We start from the raw sequence: 23,507 nt of genomic DNA on the forward strand, positions 1-23,507 counted from the left end.
CTCAGGACATGCTGAGCCTGCCCTCAGGGGGTGAGTCCAGGAGAGCTTGGGTGGAAGACACTCAGTCACTCCAGAGGAAAAATGTTAGCAGAGGTGATAACTACCTTGTCAGGGAGGTGTGGCTGGGAAAATCCATTTATCAGGAATTAGAACCTTCACACCTCCACATCCAGACAAGAACCAGGCTTCCTGCTGGGGACACTGGCACAGTCTTGAAGCGGTCTAACAAAACCTTAGTATTTATTGTCTCTCACTGGGTTTTCTTTGGTATGACACAAGAAAAAATGACATAGAATTCTTAGAAGATACCCATACGGTCTGCAAGATGAGGATGACAAACCTAGGAATAAGAGGAATAATTTAGGATTGGAGGACTTTCTCTCCATCAAATCCTACATCTCAAAGTCTGACCTGGAGAGGGGATCTGTGCTTGCTTGTGAGCTGCCATCCGATGTCTTGTGGATATTGCTTGTCTGAGCCTTGATGTGATGCAGGCTTTGCAATAAAATACAAAGAGGTTATGTTTTATGATTTAGTTGTACAACACTCATTCAGCACATCAGTACTTACCTAGTGCTAAACAGAAAACATATGTTGACAACGCCTTCAAGAGTATGTAGCAGCAGGTGAAGTTAAAAATGATTTTGTCATATGAGGCAACATTAAAGTTCAGTACACTAAAAACAGATGTTAATAATAATTTAATTTTTCACTTGCTTTTAGCCATTTGGAATGATTTTACCTGTTTAAGTACAGCAAAATCGTTACGTCTTTTTAGAAATTGTTAATTTGCATATGTACGTTATATATTACAGTTTATCTATGTAAGTAAATTACAAGTCACTGAGCACATTTACTGTTATACTTAAGCATCAATAGCTTCAAAATTTAACTTTTAGCTTAAAATTTTTAGCCATTCTTAACCCTGAAGTGGAGAAACTTTACAGTTTCTTTTTTACGTATAAAGCACGGATATAAATACAATATGTAACTATATATACTGTGTATCCATGCTATTAAGTTTTCTTGGAAGGTCCAATTAAAAACATTGACAAAGACTCTGGAGGCAAGAGATAATATTGGAAAAAATAACAAATGGTTGAGAATCGCATGCTCTAAATCCAAAGAGAAAGTGCAGAAAGGAAAGCAAAAAGAGAAGTAGAAAATAAGGGAAACGTTCAGAAATTGAAAACTCCCATGTCCCCTACTTAAGCCACACACACAAGGGAAGATGTTCAGAGAACCTAGAGCCACGGTTCCCAGACTTGCCCACCCCAGCCAGGCCAGCAGCATCTGCAGGATCCCCAATGGCCCTGCCCTTTTCCTTCTTGGTGGCCCTGGTGGTGCTCAGCTGCAGCTCCCTCTGCTCTCTGGGATGTGACCTGCCTCAGAACCATGGCCTGTTTGCCTGGAGGGCGTTGACGCTCCTGGGACAAATGAAGAGAATGTCTGCTAGCTCTTGTGACAAGTACACAAGTGACTTTGCCTTCCCCCAGGAGGTGCTGGATGGCAAGCAGTTGCAGAAGGCTCAAGTCCTCTCTGTCACCCATGTGATGAACCAGAAGATCTTCCACCTCTTCTGCACAGAGGCCTCATCTGCTGCTTGGAACGAGACCCTCCTAGAGGAATTCTGCTCCGGACTTTCTGAGCAGCTGACCGACCTGGAAGCCTGTCCCATGCAGGAGGCGGAGGGGGCAGAGACTCCCCTCATGAATGTGGACTCCATCTTGAGGAACTACTTCCAAAGAATCTCCCTCTATCTGCGAGAGAAGCAATACAGCCCTTGTGCCTGGGAGATTGTCAGAGTGGAAATCATGAAACCCTTGTATTCATCAAGAACCTTGCAAAAAAGATTAAGGAGCAAGAAGTGAGACCCGGTTCAACGTGGAAATGATTCCCTCTGACTACTAATATCACACTTTCCGTTGTTCTTCCGTGTCAAAGACTCTCATTTCTGCTATTATGGTGAAATGAACAACATCAATTTGTCACATGTTCTCAGGAGTATTAAGCAACATCAAGTCAACTCTACAAACACCGTCGCTTTCAGATGACCATGCTGATATACTTATTTAACTATATATGTATTTCATTATATATAAGATTTAAATTATTTTTTATTATATAATATTAGGTGTACCTTCACTTTGTGGTTAATAGAAATAAATGTGCTTTACGTTTATTAAATTTTTTATTTTTTTGTTCATTAAATGTTTCTATAGAAAAATTGTTGTATTTGTTTCTTGTATAGAGGAAACAAGTCTAATTATAACCTGATGAAAGATGCATTGTAGAACTCAGTGACACATTATCCGTGATTCATATTAGAAATAATACCATAGACTTCCTTGAAGACAGTTTGTATGTTGTCATCAGGATAAAGGCAGACATAACAAATCAATGCCCTGTCTGTATCTTGAGGTTTGTAGAAAAACCAACCTCCAAACGATAATCATAGGGAAGTAATACCAGTTAAGTTAAAGGGTAGAATGAGAAGAAGGGAAAATATGAATTCTAGAAGCAGACGAGGAGACACACACGTCAGGACATAGAATCAAAAGCGCTAGATAGCTTCCACAGTAGACTGGTAGACATCCAAGTGTGACTATTCTTTATAAATGGATACTTGAGTCTGCCATTTGCAAGCCATTCCATTCATTTAAGGCCCAGCAAGGGAAGTGGTCCCGAGGGCAGAGAGTGTAGAATAAGAAAAGGACTTAAAAGTGATGCCTCAAAGGTCCAGTGGTAAAGATATAAAAGAGCCACACTACAAACAAAGGAGGAATGGCCCTGAGGCAGTAGGGTAAGAGCGAATATTGGTTAAGAGTGTATTTCAAAGCCAAAAAAGGCTTCAAGGAATTGCATCATAGCAAAAGGTGAATGGAAAGTGCCCCAAGGCTGGAAGTGGAGGGGGTGTGACCCAGGTGCAAGCTGGTTTGACTGAAATAATCACCAAAAACCATACTGGACGAGGAGGAAAGGTGAGGAACAGAAGGGAAGCTAGTGAGTATAGATAGGAAATAGTTTTGAGAGATTTACCTTTTTTGGGCAAATTAAACTTTGATGAAAAAATGAAAAAATAATTGATATGAATGATGTATTCTAATCTCTTCTAATGTATGAAAAGCAAATATAAAAAAGCAAACAAAAATTAAAGACATGCAAGTGTACAGGAACATTCTGCAAATGAAAACTATCCTGTTCTATTTAGAGTCACGAGTAGAAAGAACAGGAGAGGATCTGGGGGCCACGGCAGCCCCCACTGGTCCCCTGGCCACCAGAAGCCCTCAGGTGCTGTGCCCAGCCCCTCTGTGGGGCTCCGGCTGGTTCCCTGTGGCAGTCTCTCAGCTCTGGGCTGTGACCTGCCTCCAGGCCCGGGTGGCTACACAGGAGGACTTGTTGCTTCTGACACAGAGAAGGAGGGTCTGTCCTTTCCCCTGACTGAGGGACATCTCCTCTGGGACATGGTGGGTTGCCTCCAGGTCCAGGAGGCCTGGGCCATCTCTGTCCTTCACGAGATGCTCCAGCAGACCTTCACCCTCTGAGTCAAAATCAGGAGACCCATCTCTTCATATTCAAATGAAGAAATAAGGCAAGGGAAAATAAAACAAAAAAGAAAGCAGGAAAGGGACCCGGAAATGATATTCTTGACCTACAACATTAAGTCACTTGCCCATGTGTTCCGTCTTTCCAAGGACGCTTCTTTCTGCTTCAGTCATAGAATGCATTGAGTTAAATTATTGAAAATTGTGGTTAAAATGTGTCTGTGAACCTGAGTATCTCTAAGGGTATCCCTCCGTAGGTGAGAGCTATACTGAAGTTGTTCACGGGTTCGTGTATTGCAGGATCCTTGGTTTCCTGTCCAACACTGAACCACTTGGAACTTTTTCCTGACCTCACAGCAGGAGCACCAACAACAGAAACAACCACAAAATGCAAGACAATTGAAAACAACAACTCTTCTTAGATCCATTCACAGCTGAGGTCCCAGGGCCAGCCTCAGCACTGGTAACCAGAGAAAAAGGAGCATGCAGACAATCACACCTTACCAGGACCAGGGATTGGGAGGAACACGAGCAGTAATGGAAGCATTGCTTGAGGCTCTGTGTGCTTACACTGCAGAGTTACCAACTCCAGGGCTCCCTAGTTACTGGAGACCACAGGTTTGTGAGTTTTACCTTCAGAATCCCCACTAGGCTCTCTCTGTGAAGATCAGAGGAAAATCTGCTGGCTTTTCCAGCAGAGGGACAGGGAAAGGAATCCTCCTAAAATAGTCTGAATCTACCTCTTCAGAGAAGTAGAGGACAAGGGATTGTGTCACCAGGATCTTGAAGGAGGGATGTCGACAAGAGGGGAAAGCTGACTTCCCACTGGTAGATGCATATGTGAATCTGGAATCTCCAACATTTCACGTCCTGGAGACATTCAATCCCAATTGTTTGTTGCATATTTGGAAATCGAGGCATGGTATTGAAAGTCCTTCTGTGTGAATGAGTGTGGAATGAGAAAATGCCCTAAGGCTTTGGAGCACCTTTAACTTTTAAGGCTGAGAAAGAGAAGGGGAGCCTGCAAAGGGCACAGAGATGGAGCAGCCAGTGCAGGTGGGACACAACCAGGAAGAATGATCTCCAGAAAGTGTGGAAGAAGAGAAGTTTCAGAATTTCCCAAGATGAACCTTTGGTAGGAATTTATCACATGGCCTCTAGTACTATGCACTTCTTCTAGCTTCTGCTTGCGATCTAGTTGTTTGACCTTGAGAAACTCACTTGAGAACTCTGAAGCTCAGTTTTCCCAAATGTGAAGTGGGGTGGAAATATTCCTAAAGCTGTTGTAATAATGGAATAGCACATTTAAATGTATCTAGTGTCTTCCACTGAGAGTTGAAGAAATGATGACTATTATTTTTTTCATAGACATCTCTAAGACAAAAGTGATCTTCTCCTAGCCTTCTCACTGTAACTGACTGCAAACTGTTGATTCTCTAAAATACCAAACCGGGAACAGGTGGCCCATGAATGGAATGTAATTATAGACACAATAATATCATATGTATCCATATACACTTACGGACATACACATACTCTAGACATTCTGTTAGAGCACATTTCCCCTTCCTCCCTGCTTCCCCAGACCCCATGCTTTCACTCCCAAATCACAGTGTTTCCCTCTCCCCCAGGGTAGAAACCCCCAGTGAGCTCTGCCCTCCTCCCTCCCTCCTCAGGAGCCTCTCTTGCCCATTCATACAGCTGCTTCCTTTTCCTTTGTGGTTTCTGTCTGGCCATTTTACTTCCTATTACAAGGCCACCTACGAAGGGCAAAAGTTGTTTTAAGTTTCTAGGTTTTTTTGAAACTCTCTTCCTTTCTCCTGGTGACTATCTCTGGACCCGAGGGGATGTCCCCTCTGCAGTGATGTAACAGTGGCTGTAGCAAAGGGGAAACAGGAGTGGAAGGTTGCTGTCCCGTGGCCCATCACAGTCTTTCCGGGGTGGGGGGCTGCCAGCGAGTGGGCAAGGTGAGCTAGACAGTGACCAAGTCTGGAGACTGGGCTTGTCTTGTATGTAGAAGTCTGTCCCTGGTGGGAGAGTTTCCTCCGGGCCAAAAAAAGGCTCTTTCCTGGAATGAACTGACTCTGCGAGTGGAATATGCCAATTTCCATGGCTTTTTATGAAGTTATAAAAAATATACATTTTTAAAAAATGAGCAGTTATGTTCACAGCCAAAGTGAGTAGAAGGTCCTGAGTTTTTTCCCATCCTCCTTGCTCTGTAGCTACACAACCTCCCCCATCACCAGCATCCCTGCACCAGACGGAACAGGTGTTACAGTTGCTTCCAACAATGTACCAAGTAGTTCTTAGGGTTGGGAACAAGTCTTCAACATTCCAAGGTGTGTGGTATGCCAAAGCTCAGCCTTGGAGCGGTCTCACAAAATCGTATCCTCAGTATTTATCGTCCGTCATTGGGTTTTCTTCGGTATCACACAAGAAGCATGGACATGGTATTTGTGGAAGATACACGAAATGTCTGCAAGATAGTGCCCCACCTAGAAATAACAGGAATGATCTGGGATTGGAGGACTTTCTCTCCATCATTTCCTGGATCTCAATGTCTTACCTGGAGTGGTGATCTTTGCTTACTTGTGAGCTGCCATTGGCTACCTGGTGGACATTGCTGATGTTTGAGCCTTGCTGTGAATCAGGCTCTGGAAATAAATACAAATAGATTATACTTTATGATTTAATTCTAAAAAACTTATTCAACACGTCAGTAATTCTATCTAGTGCTAAATAGAAAAAATATTTTGATAGTAACTTGATGAGTATCAAGCAGCAAGTGAAGTTAAAAATTATTTTCTCATTGAGGCCACCTAAATCCAGTACACTAAAAACAAATGTCCTATAAATAATTTAATTTTTCATTGGCTGTTAGCAAATTGGAATGATTCTAAATATTTAACTATATTGAAATCATTTTTACGTCTTTGTAGAAATTCTTAATTTGCATACTTTTATATTTCAATTAAAATAAGTAAAAAAATAAGAAGTCGCTAATGAAATTTAGTTATCCAGTGAAGAATCAAAGGTATAAAATTGAGCTTTCTGTTTGAAATTTTTAGTCATTCTCCACCCTGAATTAAATAAACAGAGTAAAATTGTCACTTTCTTTTTTATCTATAAAGCAGCGCTATACATCCATAACTATATAGACTGCAGATCTGTGTTACTGACTTTTCTTGGAAGTTTCAATTACATAAACATTCAAAACACTGTAAACGGAGGGGGTAATAAGAAAAAGAAACGGTTGAGAAACCCATGCTCCAAACCCAAGTAGAAAGTGCATAATGGAAAGCAAAAAGAGAAGTAGAAAGTAAGGGAAACGTTCAGAAATTGAAAACTCCCATGTCCCCTACTTAAGCCACACACACAAGGGAAGATGTTCAGAGAACCTAGAGCCACGGTCCCAGACTTGCCCACCGCAGCCAGGCCAGCAGTATCTGCAGGATCCCCAATGGCCCTGCCCTTTTCCTTCTTGGTGGCCCTGGTGGTGCTCAGCTGCAACTCCCTCTGCTCTCTGGGATGTGACCTGCCACAGAACCATGGTCTCTTCGCCTGGAGGACCTTGACGCTCCTGGGACAAATGAAGAGAATGTCTGCTAGCTCTTGTGACAAGTACACAAGTGACTTTGCCTTCCCCCAGGAGGTGCTGGATGGCAAGCAGTTGCAGAAGGCTCAAGCCCTCTCTGTCGTCCATGTGATGAACCAGAAGATCTTCCACCTCTTCTGCACAGAGGCCTCATCTGCTGCTTGGAACGAGACCCTCCTAGAGGAATTCTGCTCCGGACTTTCTGAGCAGCTGACCGACCTGGAAGCCTGTCCCACGCAGGAGGCTGGGGTGGCAGAGACTCCCCTCATGAAGGTGGACTCCATCCTGAGGAACTACTTCCAAAGAATCTCCCTCTATCTGCGAGAGAAGCAATACAGCCCTTGTGCCTGGGAGATTGTCAGAGCAGAAATCACGAGCTCCTTGTTTTCATCAACGATGTTGCAAGAAAGATTAAGGAGCAAGAAGTGAGACCCGGTTCACCATGGAAATGATTCCCTCTGACTAATTATATCACACTTTCCCTTGTTCTTCCGTGTCAAAGACTCTCATTGCTGCTGTTATGGTGACATCAACAGAATCCATTTCTTAAAGGTTTTCAGAAGTATGAAGCGACATGTCAACTCTACAAGCAGTCGCCGCTTACAGTTGACCATGCTCATGTCTATTTATCTATTTAAATGTTTATTTATGTAAATATTTATAAGATTTCTATTTCATATATTATTATGTGCACCTGTATGTGTCAGCAATATAATAAAATGTATTCTTGATATTTAATCAGTTTACCATTTTTTTTTTTTTATTGAACTTTCACTACGAGAAGTGTTCAAAGAGTAACACCACGTCTAATTGCAGCTTGGTTGAAAAATGGTCGCAGATCGGCTCCACGGTGGCTCAGTTGGTTGACTGACTGCCTTTGGCTCAGGTCATGATCCGGGAGTCCCAAGATCGAGTCCCGAGTCAGGATCCCTGCTCTGCGGGCAGTCTGCTACTCCCTCTAACCCTCTCTTGTCTCATGCTCTCTCTCTCAAGTAAATAAATAAAATCTATTAAAAAAAAGAAAGAAAGAAAATGGTCAGCAGAATGCATTTATCCATCAGATTATGTACATCTGAAGCAACAACTGACTTTCACTTAGACAACTTGTACGTTGCACTTGGGCTATAAGACATGACAAATACAGGTCCCGATGTCTACATGTTTGTTGTCGTTGGGATAGGAATCTAAAAACAATCCTCAGACTTAGTGTTATAATGAAGAAGGGAAGGAAGTGAATTCTCTCATCTGATGCTGGAATGGAGAAGGTCAGGAAGTACACATAAAAGCTGGGGACCCCTCGACTGGTGACTGGTAGACATGGAGGCACAAATGTCCAGTGTCAGGGGAGAGGTGATTTTGCGCTTGACAAGAAATGCCATGGCTGAGGTCCGTATCTACAGGGAATGCCAGAAACAGAGGTGTTCATGCGGGGAGACCGTGTAGTGTGAGAAACAGACATAAACTTGATTCTGAGGCTCTCCAACCATTGAAGGGAGGGGAGAGAAGAGCCACAAGGAGACAGTGGACTCATGGCCACACAGTACATGGATAATAAGAGAGGATGCCGATGAGTATATTTCAGGACATAAATGTGCTTCGAAGACCATCAGTGGATTCCTGGAAGATGTGGATTGAAACTGCCTGGTGTGTCAGAAAACTAGATGCCTTTGCTGACCTCATGAGAGTCGGTTGGGTGGAATCATAAGCAGAGACCACACTGGAGCCGATGGGAGCATAAATAAGAGAAGTCAGTGTGTCTGAAGTGGAGAAGAATATAGCATGGCATCTGGGAATAATGGGGTTCGTTTTTCTGTGCATAGTTTGTCCTTTTATGCCGTATGTTTCTTCTGGAGTGATTTCATGGAATTGATGTTTTGGCAAATCTTATTAATGGGTTTAATACTGTATTATTTTGAATCATGACTTAATTACTGACAATGGTTTATCCTGTCTTGTTTTTTTTTTTTTTAAGATTTTATTTATTTGACAGAGAGAGAGATAGTGAGAGCAGGAACACAAGCAGGGGGAGTGGGAGAGGGAGAAGCAGGCTTCCTGCCGAGTAGGGAGCCCGATGTGGGACTCAATCCCAGGACCCTGGGTTCATGACCTGAGCTGAAGGCAGACGCTTAACGACTGAGCCACCCAGGTGCGCATCCTGTCTTGGTTCTTACTACCTTATATATCAGCGAGCTGCTCAGCTTCAAAAATTCACTACTCAAGAATAGATAACTCATTCAATCCTTCATCAAATTGTCTATTACTACTGATAAAAGAATGTTTCCTGGAATGACTGGCTTTATTAATTAGGTTCCTTAACTCCTCATTGTGACCCTGTTTACTACAGCAGCAGTATACCCCATTTCTTTTTCTCCAGTGTTTGATATGATTCACAATTGTAACAGAATGTTGTGAAGATTAAGAGAACTCATGCACTTAAAGGCACCCAGCATTGTATTTTTCATAAAGGAACGACTTAAATATGGTACATATCCTCTTGTTTTAATTCTGACAGCTACATATGAGAATACTGTTTGTGTCTTTCTACAAAATTCTTGGGAACAGTGTGTCCTATGCTTCAGTAACTGACTTCCAAAGGGGGCAGCCTCCAAAACCGGAATTCTATCGTAAATTCTAGAGAAGGCTGACCAATTCATTCCCCATGGCAAAGAAGGGTTTTTATTTATATTCAATGATGAAAGGGTGGCTTGTATGAATATCTGAGAGTTGAGAATAAATATCTAGGTGGAAGTGTGGAAGAACATGCTATTTCTTTAACCTTCTAGCACCTGCCCCTGTCCTGCTCTTCCATACTCTAGGACACGTTGCCCTCCTGTTTCCTTCCTCTCTAAGGCAGAAGTCCTGACAGTATCCTTGGCATTCACTCTCTTGAGCTCTCAGCCTGTTCACGCAACAGCTTTCTTTTTTTTTTTAATTTTGTTTTATTATATATTTTAATCACCATACATTCCATCATTTGTTTTTGATGTAGTATTCCATGATTCATTGTTTGCGGATAACACCCAGTGCTCCATTCAATACATGCCCTCTTTAATACCCATCACCAGGCTAACCCATCGCCCTACTCCCCTCCCCTTTAGAACCCTCAGTTTGTTTCTTAGAGTCCATCGTCTCTCGGTTCGTCTCCGCATCCGATTTCCCACCCTTCATTTTTTCCTTCCTACTATCTTCTTCTCCTTTTTTTTCTTTAACATATAATGTATTATTTGTTTCAGAGGTACAGGTCTGTGATTCAACAGTCTTACACAATTCACAGCGCTCACCATAGCACATACCCTCCCCAATATCTATCACCCAGCCACCCCATCCCTCCCACTCTCCAACTCCAGCAACCCTCAATTTGTGTCCTGAGATTAAGAATTCCTCATATCAGTGAGATCATATGATACGTCTTTCTCTGATTGACTTATTTCGCTTATCATAATACCATCTAGTTCCTTCCACGTCGTTGCAAATGGCAAGATTTAGGTGTTGGTTTTTTTTTTTTTTTTTGATGTCTGCATAATTTTCCATTATATATATATACCACATCTTCTTTATCCATTCATCTGTTGATGGACATCTTGGCTCTTTCCATAGTTTGGCTATTGTGGACATTGCTGCTATAAACATTGGGGTGCACCTACCCCTTCGGATCCCTACATTTGTATCTTTGGGGTAAATACCCAGTAGTGCAATTGCTGGGTCGTAAGGTAGCTCTATTTTCAACTTTTTGAGGAATCTACATACTGTTTTCCAGAGTGGCTGTACCAGCTTGCATTCCCACCAACAGTGTAGGAGGGTTCCCCTTTCTCCGCATCCTCGCCAACGTCTGTCATTTCCTCACACAACAGCTTTCTGTTCTGTTGCGGTCTCAGATTAAAGGTTTCCTTACAGAGCAGCACATCACAAGTAGAAAGCAAAACTGAAATGAAATCTCTAGGTTTTGCAGAAAAACCTGCAAGAGAGGCTTTGTTCTGATTTCCATCCAATGTGATATAATAGTAGCTGTGGCTAAAAGGAAACAGAAAGCAGGATCAGGTTGAAGGGTGGACTAATGAAGCTCCTCTACAGGAAGACCACCCCTTGGTGGCCACGTGTGACCAGGGCGGCGACCAAGATGGAGGCCAGGCTTGGGATAGCTGCAGAAATGGGTCCTCTTCCTGAGGATGTCCCTTCAAGCTACAAAAAGGCTACTTGTTGACAACCAGAGATTCTAATGCTGTCATAAATCTGTTTCCTTACTCTGTCTATGATAAAGAGTAAGTCTTGTCCTGAAAATCCGTACAGCCACCTTCAGTTTTGATCCCAGTATTATGGATTATTAAATATTGGAAAGTGTTGGAGAACCAATTGGCAGGGACAGGGGCAAGGGTGAGGGGAGTGAGCACCACCATCAACTTTCCATCCGCAGGGGCTCTGGTCAACCTGTCAGGGGATGTGGGGGAGACAGGCCTCGGAGCCAGGTGCCCACTGATGGGCTGCGAGAGATCACCGTGCAGTTTACCGGTCACAAGCAGCCAAGGCTTGGCAGCTTCAGGACAAAGGAACATACGCGGCCTCCCTCCACCCTGCCTGCCAGCTGACTCGTGCGCTGCGGAGCTGAAGGTCCCCCGGACATCCAGTCCTGCACAGAAATACACTAAATACTGGGAACCCTGCCCACACGTCTACACCCAAGAAATCCAGGAGCTCAGCCGTGCCTGTGCCTGAGGTCTCCTTTGCTCTGATTAAACTAGGTGCAGGATGCTCCTTTGGTCAAAAAACCACAGCATGGAAACATGAAAGTGTGGAAGGTCAGTAGCAACTTTGGAACCTGTGCGGAGAAGAGAAATGTGGAAATGTCCACTGGATCAGTGACTTGTCCTCAGGAGGTGGAACAGTAGGAATGGGCAGCATCGAGTCAACTGTCTCTCCATATCTTTCCCGAGACTGAGATGATTCAAGTGGACTCTGCGAGCACAGTGTTCTCCGACGCAGACGTGGCCCACAGCAGTGTCCCCAGCACGGGTGACACTGACGCGACAGCAGCCTGCAGGGTATTGCAAGGAGGAGGGTTACTCCTGCTTACCAGCTGCAAGTTCTCTTTCGTTGGCAGAAAAGTCTCCTGCCTTATGAGTATTTAAAAGGGAGTCTGTCAACTTTTCTGAGAACTTCAAGTCCATCAGTTCAGTTGACTCACACCACACCCCCTGTTGCCATCCACAACCACAGCACTTTACATTTGAAGTGGAATCTGGACTCCTTGATCCCTCACCCTCCCCTCCTGACTGATTTCATGCCATGGCCTCTCCTGGTTCTTAAATCCTCTCTCCATTTCTATCCTTCACCCCTTTCAACCGGTGCTTCCGGACAAGCCAGTATCTCACAACTGCTCATGTTCGACCTTGGATCTTTGGTAGCTTCAGAATAATTCATCCCTCCGCGTTTCTATTTCTCTCCAAACAGTTGTATAAATAAGTGGAATCCAAATGGTGATATTGAGAGGATTGAGTTAATGATTTCAAGGATCTCCGAAGAGTTAGCCTGAATTCAGCTTTGGGTGTTATCATCATGGAACATCATCATCATTATTCTTATCCAGATGAAGAGCAGAATCTTTTAGGATCATCCAGTTCCCTCTGTCTTAATATTGGATTTCTCAAGGCAATCTTTTCCTGGCCTGAGTGGATTTATCAACTAGGTAGATCGCTCAGGCAGGGCGAGTATCCCCTCTCCTTCCTCAGAGGGTGAGCAGCTGGGGTTCTGGTACCATTCTCTTGTGAGCTGGTTGGTGTGACTCCTCTCATCTTTCTTCAGAGCTGAGCATATGTGGATTGAATGAAAGAAAAATCAGGTGGCTGGTCTTGCAACGCTGAGGGCTGCTTGGGACCCCCGAGTTGGTCTTGTGTGAGCCTCTGGCCGAGTCAGCCACTGTCCTGACTTGGGGTAATTCAGTACAGCCTTCATTCCCCCCTCTGCCAGAGCTGCTGGTGCCCAGTGTTGCTGCATTGAATTTTGCTGATGTACACTCTGTCATTTTCTCAGGAGAGGCCAGTCTTTCACATTCTGACATTCAGATGTAACATTTGTCTCCCCCGCCCCCACCCACCCCATACACCACAGTCATGTTTTGCTTTCTAGGAAAGTTGAAATGAGAAACAGAAAACTGATGTCTTGAAAATGGTAGAGAAACCCGGTGCAGCCCCTTGACCTTTCTTTTACTTCCCTTTATACGATCCTCACGATGATGTAGAACATGATGTGGGAGCAGCAAGTCGGAGTGTGTCCAGTAACGCACTGTGGAAAAATGAAGATATTCCAATTCTTTTTGTTGTTGTTATTTAAACTGAAAATGCAATATCATGAATAAGGAAGGCAAGAAGGCTGTTTCTCCCTGACATCATAGCCTGGGCCTCACCCCCTGCATTCTGAGCACCAGACAGATGACCAGACTAAGATGGCCAATAGAAACACGCAGACTGAATGAACTACTGAAAGTCATTACTTTCTGTGCTGGATGTTTCTCCTGAGAGACACAATCAGTGAATCCCCCGTGCGCAGTCCAGAAATTTTGAGGCAAAGAAGTGTACCGTAGTTTAGGTAAAATTAGCACACTAGGGGAGCCTGAGTGGCTCAGTCCATTGAGGATCTGATTCTTACTCTCCCCTCAGGTCTTGATCTCACACTGTGAGTTCAGGCCCCATGTTGGGCTCTACCCTGTGTGTGGAGCCTACTTAAAAAAAATTTCAAAATTGAAAAGTAAGGACTGTGGTGGCAAAATTAATGTATTCCCTTACTCAAGGTAAAATGATTACAGTAGGCTCTTTCGTCTACTTGGAGAAAACAAACGTTCACCCTCAGTACCTGAGGGCTGTTGACACTTTTGATACCTGGTCAGGAGAGGAGGAGGTCAGCACTGAGTGCTAGGGTCCCCAGCCCAAAACTCTAGGGGCAAGGGCAAGGATCTAGGGCCAGTCATTGCTTTGCTGACAAGGAAACCAGCCCCTGCACAGTAGGGGCATCTAAAGTCCTCAGGACATGCTGAGCCTGCCCTCAGGGAGTGAGTCCAGGAGAGCTTGGGTGGAAGACACTCAGTCACTCCAGAGGAAAAATGTTAGTAGAGGTGATAACTACCTTGTCAGGGAGGTGTGGCTGGGAAAATCCATTTATCAGGAATTAGAACCTTCACACCTCCACATCCAGACAAGAACCAGGCTTCCTGCTGGGGACACTGGCACAGTCTTGAAGCGGTCTAACAAAACCTCAGTATTTATTGTCTCTCATTGGGTTTTCTTCGGTATGACACAAGAAACAATGACATAGAATTCTTGGAAGATACCCAAACGGTCTGCAAGATGAGGACGACAAACCTAGGAATAAGAGGAATAATTTAGGATTGGAGGATTTTCTCTCCATCATTTCCTACATCTCAAAGTCTGACCTGGAGAGGGGATCTGTGCTTGCTTGTGAGCTGCCATCCGATGTCTTGTGGATATTGGTTGTCTGAGCCTTGATGTGATGCAGGCTTTGCAATAAAATACGAAGAGATGATGTTTTATGATTTAGTTGTACAACACTCATTCAGCACATCAGTACTTACCTAGTGCTAAACAGAAAACAAATTTTGACAATGTCTTCAAGAGTATGTAGCAGCAGGTGAAGGTAAAAATGATTTTGTCATATGAGGCAACATTAAAGTTCAGTACACAAAAAACAGATGTTAATAATAATTTAAGTTTTCACTTGCTTTTAGCCATTTGGAATGGTTTTACCTTTTAAGTACAGCAAAATCGTTATGTCTTTTTAGAAATTGTTAATTTGCATATGTACGTTATATATTACAATTTATCTATGTAAGTAAATTACAAGTCACTGAGCACATTTACTGTTATACTTATGCATCAATAGCTTTAAAATTTAACTTTTAGCTTAAAATTTTTAAGCATTCTTAACCCTGAAGTGGAGAAACTTTACAGTTTCTTTTTTACCTATAAAGCACGGATATAAATACAATATGTAACTATATATACTGTGTATCCATGCTATTAAGTTTTCTTGGAAGGTTCAATTAAAAAACATTGGGGGGGGCGGAGCAAGATGGCGGAGGAGTAGGAGACCTGGATTTCGTCTCCTCTCAGGAATTCAGCTGGATAGGGATCAAACCATTCTGAACACCTACAAACGCAACAGGAGATCGAAGAAAAGAATAGCAACAACTCTCTGAACAGAAAAGCGACCACTTTCTGGAAGGTAGGACGTGCGGAGAAGTGAATCCGAGGCGTTATTCAGGAGGATAGACGGCGGGGGAGGGGCCTCCGTAGGCCGCTTCTGGCAAGTGATAGAGCCACGGAGCACAAAATCGGAACTTTTAGAAGTCTGCTCCGCTGAGGGACGTCACTCTGGTGGCGAAGTGGGGGGTGGAACCCTCGCGGGACAGTGTGGTCTCAGGACCCTCGGGGTCACAGAAAGCCCGGGGGTGCCTGAGTGCGGCAGAGCTCCCAGGGATCGGAGCGGGGAAGCCGGCTGCAGAGACGGAGCCCAGGCGCGGGCTCTCAGCTGGGGGTTCCTATAAACCGTGATCCGCGGCACAGTCGGGCCACTGCTCCTCCAGCAGGGACCCAACAAGCGGCAGATCCGGGGAGACTCACCTTCTTCCCCCGGGAGGAGAGGTGCGGGAGCACACCGCGGGGATCTGCTGGGTTTGGAGACTCCACCCGGGGTCGGGTGCCGGATAGAAAGGCACGGTCACAGGCCGGGTGAGCGCGGAGTGTGGCTGGAGACCGGGGAGACGGGAGTGACTGACTGCTTTTCTCTGGGGGCTCGCTGAGGAGCGGGGCCCCGAGTTCTCGGCTCCTCCGGGCTGGAGACTGGGAGGCTGCCATTTTCACTCTCCGCCTCCAAAGCCGAACGGAAAGCTTGCAGGGAACAAAAGCTCCCGAGAGCAAACCCGAGCAGATTACTTAGCCCGGACCGGCAAGGGCAGGGCAATTCTGCCTCCGGGAAAGACATTTGGGAACCACGGCAACAGGCCCCTCCCCCAGAAGATCAGCGAGAACAGCCAGCCAAGACCAGGTTTACCGATCAGTGAGAACGGCAGAACTCCAGCGCTAGGGGAATACTGCACATAGAATCCATGGCTTTTTTTACCATGATTCTTTAGTCTTTCAAAGTTAATTATTTTTTTTAACTGTCTTTTTTTCTTTTTTCTTTTTTTCTTTTTTTTTGAATTTTTCTTTTTCCCTTTTTCAACCAACATCTTATCAATCCCTTTTTAAAAAAAAAAACATTTTTATTTTTCATTTTTAAAGTCATATCTATCCCTTTATAGTAGTTACCTGTATTTTTGGCATATATATATAAGTTGTTCTCTCTTTAAAATTTTGAGATAGTCTCTTCTAACAGATCAAAATATACTCTAAATCTCTAGTGTATGGTTTTTTTCTACTCCCCTGCCTGATCACACTCTCTCCCTTTTTTCTTTCTTTTTTTTTTTTAAATCCTCTTCTTTCTTTTTTCAAACAACTTATCAAATCCTTTTTAAAAATTTTTTATAATTTCCATCTTTACAGTCATATTCCATCCCTTCATCATATCAACCCTTATTTCTGTACATATATAAGTTTTTCTTTCTTTAAAATTTTGGGAGGGACTTTCTTTTAACAGACCAAAATACACCCAAAATCTAGTGTGTGGCACTGATCTATAAACCAGCCTGATCATATTTGATCACATTCTGTTTTTGTTTTGTTTTGTTTTGTTCTGCTTTTGTTTGTTTTTATCTTTATCTTTATCTTTATCTTTTTTCTTTTTTTCTTTCTTTTTCTTTTTTCTCTTTCCCTTTCTTTTCCCACTGCTTCAGGTCTTTTCTGATTTGTTTAGAGTATATTTTCTGGGGACGTTGTTACCCTGCTAGCATTTTGTTCTCTCATTAATCTATTCTCCTCTGCACAAAATGACAAGACGGAAAAAATCACCTCAACAAAAAGAACAAGAGGTAGTACCGACTGCCAGGGACCTACTCAATACGGACATTAGTACGATGTCAGATCTAGAGTTCAGAATCATCACTTTAAAGATACTAGCTGGGCTTGAAAAAAGCATGGAAGTTATTAGAGACACCCTTTCTGGAGAAGTAAAAGAACTAAAATCGAACCAAGTAGAAATCAAAAAGGCTCTTAATGAGGTGCAATCAAATATGGGGGCGCTAACTGCTAGGATAAATGAGGCAGAAGAAAGAATCAGTGAGATAGAAGACCAAATGATGGAAAATAAAGAAGCTGAGAAAAAGAGAGATAAACAACTACTGGATCACGAGGGCAGAATTCGAGAGATAAACGATACCATAAGACGAAACAACATTAGAATAATTGGGATCCCAGAAGAAGAAGAAAGAGAGAGAGGGGCAGAAGGTATAATGGAGCAAATTATAGCAGAGAACTTCCCTAATTTGGGGAAGGAAACAGGCATCAAAATCCAGGAAGCACAGAGAACCCCTCTCAAAATCAATAAAAATAGGTCAACACCCCGACATCTAATAGTAAAACTTACGAGTCTCAGAGACAAAGAGAAAATCCTGAAAGCAGCTCGGGAGAAGAGATATGTAACCTACAATGGTAGAAACATTAGATTGGCAACAGACTTATCCACAGAGACCTGGCAGGCCAGAAAGGACTGGCAGGACATATTCAGAGCACTAAATGAGAAAAATATGCAGCCAAGAATACTATATCCAGCTAGGCTGTCATTGAAAATTGAAGGAGAGATAAAAACCTTCCAGGACAAACAAAAACTAAAGGAATTTGCAAACACGAAACCAGCCCTACAAGAAATATTGAAAGGGGTCCTCTAAGCAAAGAGAGAGCCTAAAAGCAACATAGACCAGAAAGGAACACAAACAATATACAGTAACAGTCACTTTACAGGCAATACAATGGCACTAAATTCCTATCTTTCAATAGTTACCCTGAATGTAAATGGGCTAAATGCCCCAATCAAAAGACACAGGCTATCAGATTGGATTAAAAAACAAGACCCATCGATATGCTGTCTGCAAGAGACTCATTTTAGAACCAAAGACACCCCCAGATGTAAAGTGAGGGGATGGAAAACCATTTACCATGCTAATGGACACCAAAAGAAAGCTGGGGTGGCAATCCTTATATCAGACAAATTAGATTTTAAACCAAAGACTGTAATAAGAGATGAGGAAGGACACTATATCATACTTAAAGGGTCTATCCAACAAGAAGATCTAACAATTGTAAATATCTATGCCCCTAACACGGGAGCAGCCAATTATATAAGGCAATTAATAACAAAAGCAAAGAAACACATTGACAACAATACAATAATAGTGGGGGACTTTAACACCCCCCTCACTGAAATGGACAGATCGTCTAAGCAAAAGATCAACAAGGAAATAAAGACTTTAAATGACACACTGGACCAAATGGACTTCACAGACATATTCAGAACATTCCATCCCAAAGCAACGGAATACACATTCTTCTCTAGTGCCCATGGAACATTCTCCAGAATAGATCACATCCTAGGTCATAAATCAGGTCTCAACCGGTACCAGAAGATTGGGATCATCCCCTGCATATTTTCAGACCACAATGCTTTGAAACTAGAACTCAATCACAAGAGGAAAGTCGGAAAGAACTCAAATACATGGAGGCTAAAGAGCATCCTACTGAAGAATGAATGGGTCAACCAGGAAATTAAAGAAGAATTAAAAAACTTCATGGAAACCAATGAAAATGAAAACACAACTATTCAAAATCTTTGGGATACAGCAAAGGCAGTCCTAAGAGGAAAGTATATAGCAATACAAGCCTTTCTCAAGAAACAAGAAAGGTCTCAAGTACACAACCTAACCCTACACCTGAAGGAGCTGGAGAAAGAACAGCAAATAAAGCCTAAACCCAGCAGGAGAAGAGAAATAATAAAGATCAGAGCAGAAATCAATGAAATAGAAACCAAAAGAACAGTAGAACAGATCAACGAAACTAGGAGCTGGTTCTTTGAAAGAATTAACAAGATTGATAAGCCCCTGGCCAGACTTATCAAAAAGAAAAGAGAAATGACCCAAATCAACAAAATCATGAATGAAAGAGGAGAAATCACAACCAACACCAAAGAAATACAAACAATTATAAGAACATATTATGAGCAACTCTATGCCAGCAAATTAGATAACCTGGAAGTAATGGATGCATTCCTAGAGATGTATCAACTACCAAAACTGAACCAGGAAGAAATAGAAAACCTGAACAGACCTATAACCACTAAGGAAATAGAAGCAGTCATCAAAAATCTCCCAAAACACAAAAGCCCAGGGCCAGATGGCTTCCCAGGGGAATTCTACCAAGCATTTCAAGAAGAATTAATACCTATCCTTCTGAAACTGTTCCAAAAAATAGAAATGGAAGGAAAACTTCCAAACTCATTTTATGAGGCCAGCATTACCTTGATCCCAAAACCAGACAAAGACCCCATCAAAAAGGAGAATTACAGACCAATATCCCTGATGAACATGGATGCAAAAATTCTCACCAAAATACTAGCCAATAGGATCCAACAGTACATTAAAAGGATTATTCACCACGACCAAGTCGGATTTATCCCTGGGCTGCAAGGTTGGTTCAACATCCGCAAATCAATCAACGTGATACAATACATTAACAAAAGAAAGAACAAGAATCATATGATCCTCTCAATAGATGCAGAAAAAGCATTTGACAAAGTACAGCATCCTTTCTTGATCAAAACTCTTCAGAGTCTAGGGATAGAGGGTACATACCTCAATATCATAAAAGCCATCTATGAAAAACCTACAGCGAATATCATTCTCAATGGGGAAAAACTGAGAGCTTTCCCCCTAAGATCAGGAACGCGGCAGGGATGTCCACTATCACCACTGCTATTCAACATAGTATTGGAAGTCCTAGCCACAGCAATCAGACAACAAAAAGAAATCAAAGGCATCCAAATTGGCAAAGAAGAAGTCAGACTCTCACTCTTTGCAGATGATATGATACTTTATGTGGAAAATCCCAAAGACTCCACCCCAAAACTGCTAGAACTCATACAGGAATTCAGTAAAGTGGCAGGATATAAAATCAATGCACAGAAGTCAGTGGCATTCCTATACACCAACAACAAGTCAGAAGAGAGAAATTAAGGAGTCGATCCCATTTACAATTGCACCCAAAACCATAAGATACCTAGGAATAAATCTAACCAAAGAGGCAAAGGATCTGTACTCAGAAAACTATAAAATACTCATGAAAGAAATTGAGGAAGACACAAAGAAATGGAAAAACGTTCCATGCTCATGGATTGGAAGAACAAATATTGTGAAGATGTCAATCCTACCTAGAGCAATCTACACATTCAATGCAATCCCCATCAAAATACCATCCACTTTCTTCAAAGAAATGGAACAAATAATCCTAAAATTTGTATGGAACCAGAAAAGACCCCACATAGCCAGAGGAATGTTGAAAAAGAAAAGCAAAGCTGGCGGCATCACAATTCCGGACTTCGAGCTCTACTACAAAGCTGTCATCATCAAGACAGTATGGTACTGGCACAAAAACAGACACATAGATCAATGGAACAGAATAGAGAGCCCAGAAATGGACCCTCAACTATATGGTCAACTGATCTTTGACAAAGCAGGAAAGAGAATGTCCAATGGAAAAAAGACAGTCTCTTCAACAAATGGTGTTGGGAAAATTGGACAGCCACATGCAGAAGAATGAAACTGGACCATTTCCTTACACCACACACAAAAATAGACTCCAAATGGTTGAAAGACCTCAATGTGAGACAGGAGTCCATCAAAATCCTAAAGGAGAACACAGGCAGCAACCTCTTCAACCTCAGCTGCAGCAACTTCTTCCTAGAAACATCGCCAAAGGCAAGGGAAGCAAGGGCAAAAATGAACTATTGGGACTTCATCAAGAAAAAAGCTTTTGCAAAGCAAAGGAAACAGTCAACAAAACCAAAAGACAACCGACAGAATGGGAGAAGATATTTGCAAATGACATATCAGATAAAGGGCTAGTATCCAAAATCTATAAAGAACTCATCAAACTCAACACCCAAAGAACAAAGAATCCAATCAAGAAATGGGCAGAAGACATGAACAGACATTTTTCCAAAGAAGACATCCAAACGGCCAACAGACACATGAAAAAGTGTTCAATATTGCTCGGCATCAGGGAAATCCAAATCAAAACCTCAATGAGATACCACCTCACACCAGTCAGAATGGCTAAAATTAACAAGTCAGGAAATGACAGATGTTGGCGTGGATGCGGAGAAAGGGGAACCCTCCTACACTGTTGGTGGGAATGCAAGCTGGTGCAGCCACTCTGGAAAACAGTATGGAGGTTCCTCAAAAAGTTGAAAATAGAGCTACCATATGATCCAGCAATTGCACTCGTGGGTATTTACCCCAAAGATGCAAAAGTAGGGACCCGAAAGGGTACGTGCACTCCGATGTTTATAGCAGCAATGTCCACAATAGCCAAACTGTGGAAAGAGCCAACATGCCCATCAACAGATGAATGGATAAAGAAGAAGTGGTATATATATACAATGGAATATTATGCAGCCATCAAAAGGAATGAGATCTTGCCATTTGCAATGATGTGGATGGAACTTGAGGGTATTATGCTGAGCGAAATAAGTCAAACAGAGAAAGACATGTATCATATGACCTCACTGATATGAGGAATTCTTAATCTCAGGAAACAAACTGAGGGTTGCTGGAGTGGGGGGTGGGGTGGGAGGGATGGGGTGACTGGGTGATGGACACTGGGGAGGGTATGTGCTCTGGTAAGCGCTGTGAATTGTGCAAGACTGTTGAATCTCAGATCTGTACCTCTGAAACAAATAATGCAATATATGTTAAGAAAGAAAAAAAGAAGAAGAAAAATGTAGCAGGCGGGGAAGAATGAAGGGGGGGAAATCGGACGGGGAGAAGAACCATGAGAGACGATGGACTCTGAAAAACAAACTGAGGGTTCTAGAGGGGAGGGGGGTGGGAGGATGGGTTAGCCTGGTGATGGGTATTGAGGAGGGCACGTTCTGCATGGAGCACTGGGTGTTATGCACAAACAATGAATCATGGAACACTATATCTAAAACTAATGATGTAATGTATGGGGATTAACATAACAATAAAAAAAATTAAAAAAAAAAACAAACATCGGAAAAGACTCTGGAAGCAGGGGATAATACTGGAAAAAAACAACAAATGGTTGAGAAAACCATGCTCTGAACCCAAGGAGAAATTGCAGAAAGGAAAGCAAAAAGAGAAGTAGAAAGTAAGGGCAATGTTTCAGAAATTGAAAACTCCTATGTCCCCGACTTAAGACACACACACAAGGGAAGATGTTCAGAGGACCCAGGGCCACGGTTCCCAGACTTGCCCACCCCAGCCAGGCCAGCAGCATCTGCAGATTCCCCAAAGGCCCTGCCCTTTTCCTTCTTGGTGGCCCTGGTGGTGCTCAGTTGCAACTCGCTCTGCTCTCTGGGATGTGACCTGCCGCAGAACCATGGCCTGTTTGCCTGGAGGGCCTTGACGCTCCTGGGACAAATGAGGAGAATGTCTGCTAGCTCTTGTGACAAGTACACAAGTGCCTTTGCCTTCCCCCAGGAGGTGCTTGATGGCAAGCAGTTGCAGAAGGCTCAAGCCCTCTCTGTCGTCCATGTGATGAACCAGAAGATCTTCCACCTCTTCTGCACAGAGGCCTCATCTGCTGCTTGGAACGAGACCCTCCTAGAGGAATTCTGCTCCGGACTTTCTGAGCAGCTGACCGACCTGGAAGCCTGTCCCATGCAGGAGGCGTGGCTGGGAGAGCCTCCCCTCATGAATGTGGACTCCATCCTGAGGAACTACTTCCAAAGAATCTCCCTCTATCTGCAAGAGAAGCAATACAGCCCTTGTGCCTGGGAGATTGTCAGAGCGGAAATCATGAAACCCTTGTATTCATCAACAACCTTGCAAAAAAGATTAAGGAGCAAGAAGTGAGACCCGGTTCAACGTGGAAATGATTCCCTCTGACTACTAATACCACACTTTCCCTTGTTCTGCCATGTCAAAGACTCTCATTTCTGCTATTATGGTGAAATGAACAACATCAATTTGTCACATGTTCTCAGGAGTATTAAGCAACATCAAGTCAACTCTACAAACACCGTCGCTTTCAGATGACCATGCTGATATACTTATTTAACTATATATGTATTTCATTATTTATAAGATTTAAATTATTTTTTATTATATAATATTAGGTGTACCTTCACTTTGTGGTTAATAGAAATAAATGTGCTTTACATTTATTAAATTTTTTATTTTTTTGTTCATTAAA

General features: G+C 42.8%; 3 protein-coding genes across 3 annotated transcripts; all 3 read left to right on the plus strand.

Moving 5' to 3' along the window:
- The first annotated feature begins 1,307 nt into the window (after window positions 1–1,307).
- LOC144380118 (interferon alpha-1/2-like) lies at window positions 1,308–1,871 on the plus strand. The gene has a single exon (XM_078062172.1). The coding sequence runs from the start codon at window positions 1,308–1,310 to the stop codon at window positions 1,869–1,871; it is 564 nt and encodes a 187-aa protein (XP_077918298.1).
- Window positions 1,872–7,005: 5,134 nt separating this feature from the next.
- On the plus strand, window positions 7,006–7,569 carry LOC144380119 (interferon alpha-1/2-like). Its single transcript, XM_078062173.1, has one exon. The coding sequence runs from the start codon at window positions 7,006–7,008 to the stop codon at window positions 7,567–7,569; it is 564 nt and encodes a 187-aa protein (XP_077918299.1).
- Window positions 7,570–22,417: 14,848 nt separating this feature from the next.
- LOC144380142 (interferon alpha-1/2-like) lies at window positions 22,418–23,167 on the plus strand (the record flags this gene model as incomplete). Its single annotated transcript, XM_078062200.1, has 1 exon — window positions 22,418–23,167. A coding segment is annotated over one exon (750 nt), but the record flags the coding sequence as incomplete, so codon positions are not given.
- Between the last annotated feature and the right edge of the window lie 340 nt (window positions 23,168–23,507).

The sequence above is a fragment of the Halichoerus grypus genome, chromosome 14 (genome assembly GCF_964656455.1).
Source record: "Halichoerus grypus chromosome 14, mHalGry1.hap1.1, whole genome shotgun sequence".
NCBI classification, from domain to species: Eukaryota; Metazoa; Chordata; class Mammalia; order Carnivora; family Phocidae; genus Halichoerus; species Halichoerus grypus.

Bases quoted from the DNA above. Each gene is read 5' to 3' on its own strand.
- LOC144380118 (XM_078062172.1), top strand. From the start codon at position 1,308: ATGGCCCTGCCCTTTTCCTTCTTGGTGGCCCTGGTGGTGCTCAGCTGC.
- LOC144380119 (XM_078062173.1), top strand. From the start codon at position 7,006: ATGGCCCTGCCCTTTTCCTTCTTGGTGGCCCTGGTGGTGCTCAGCTGC.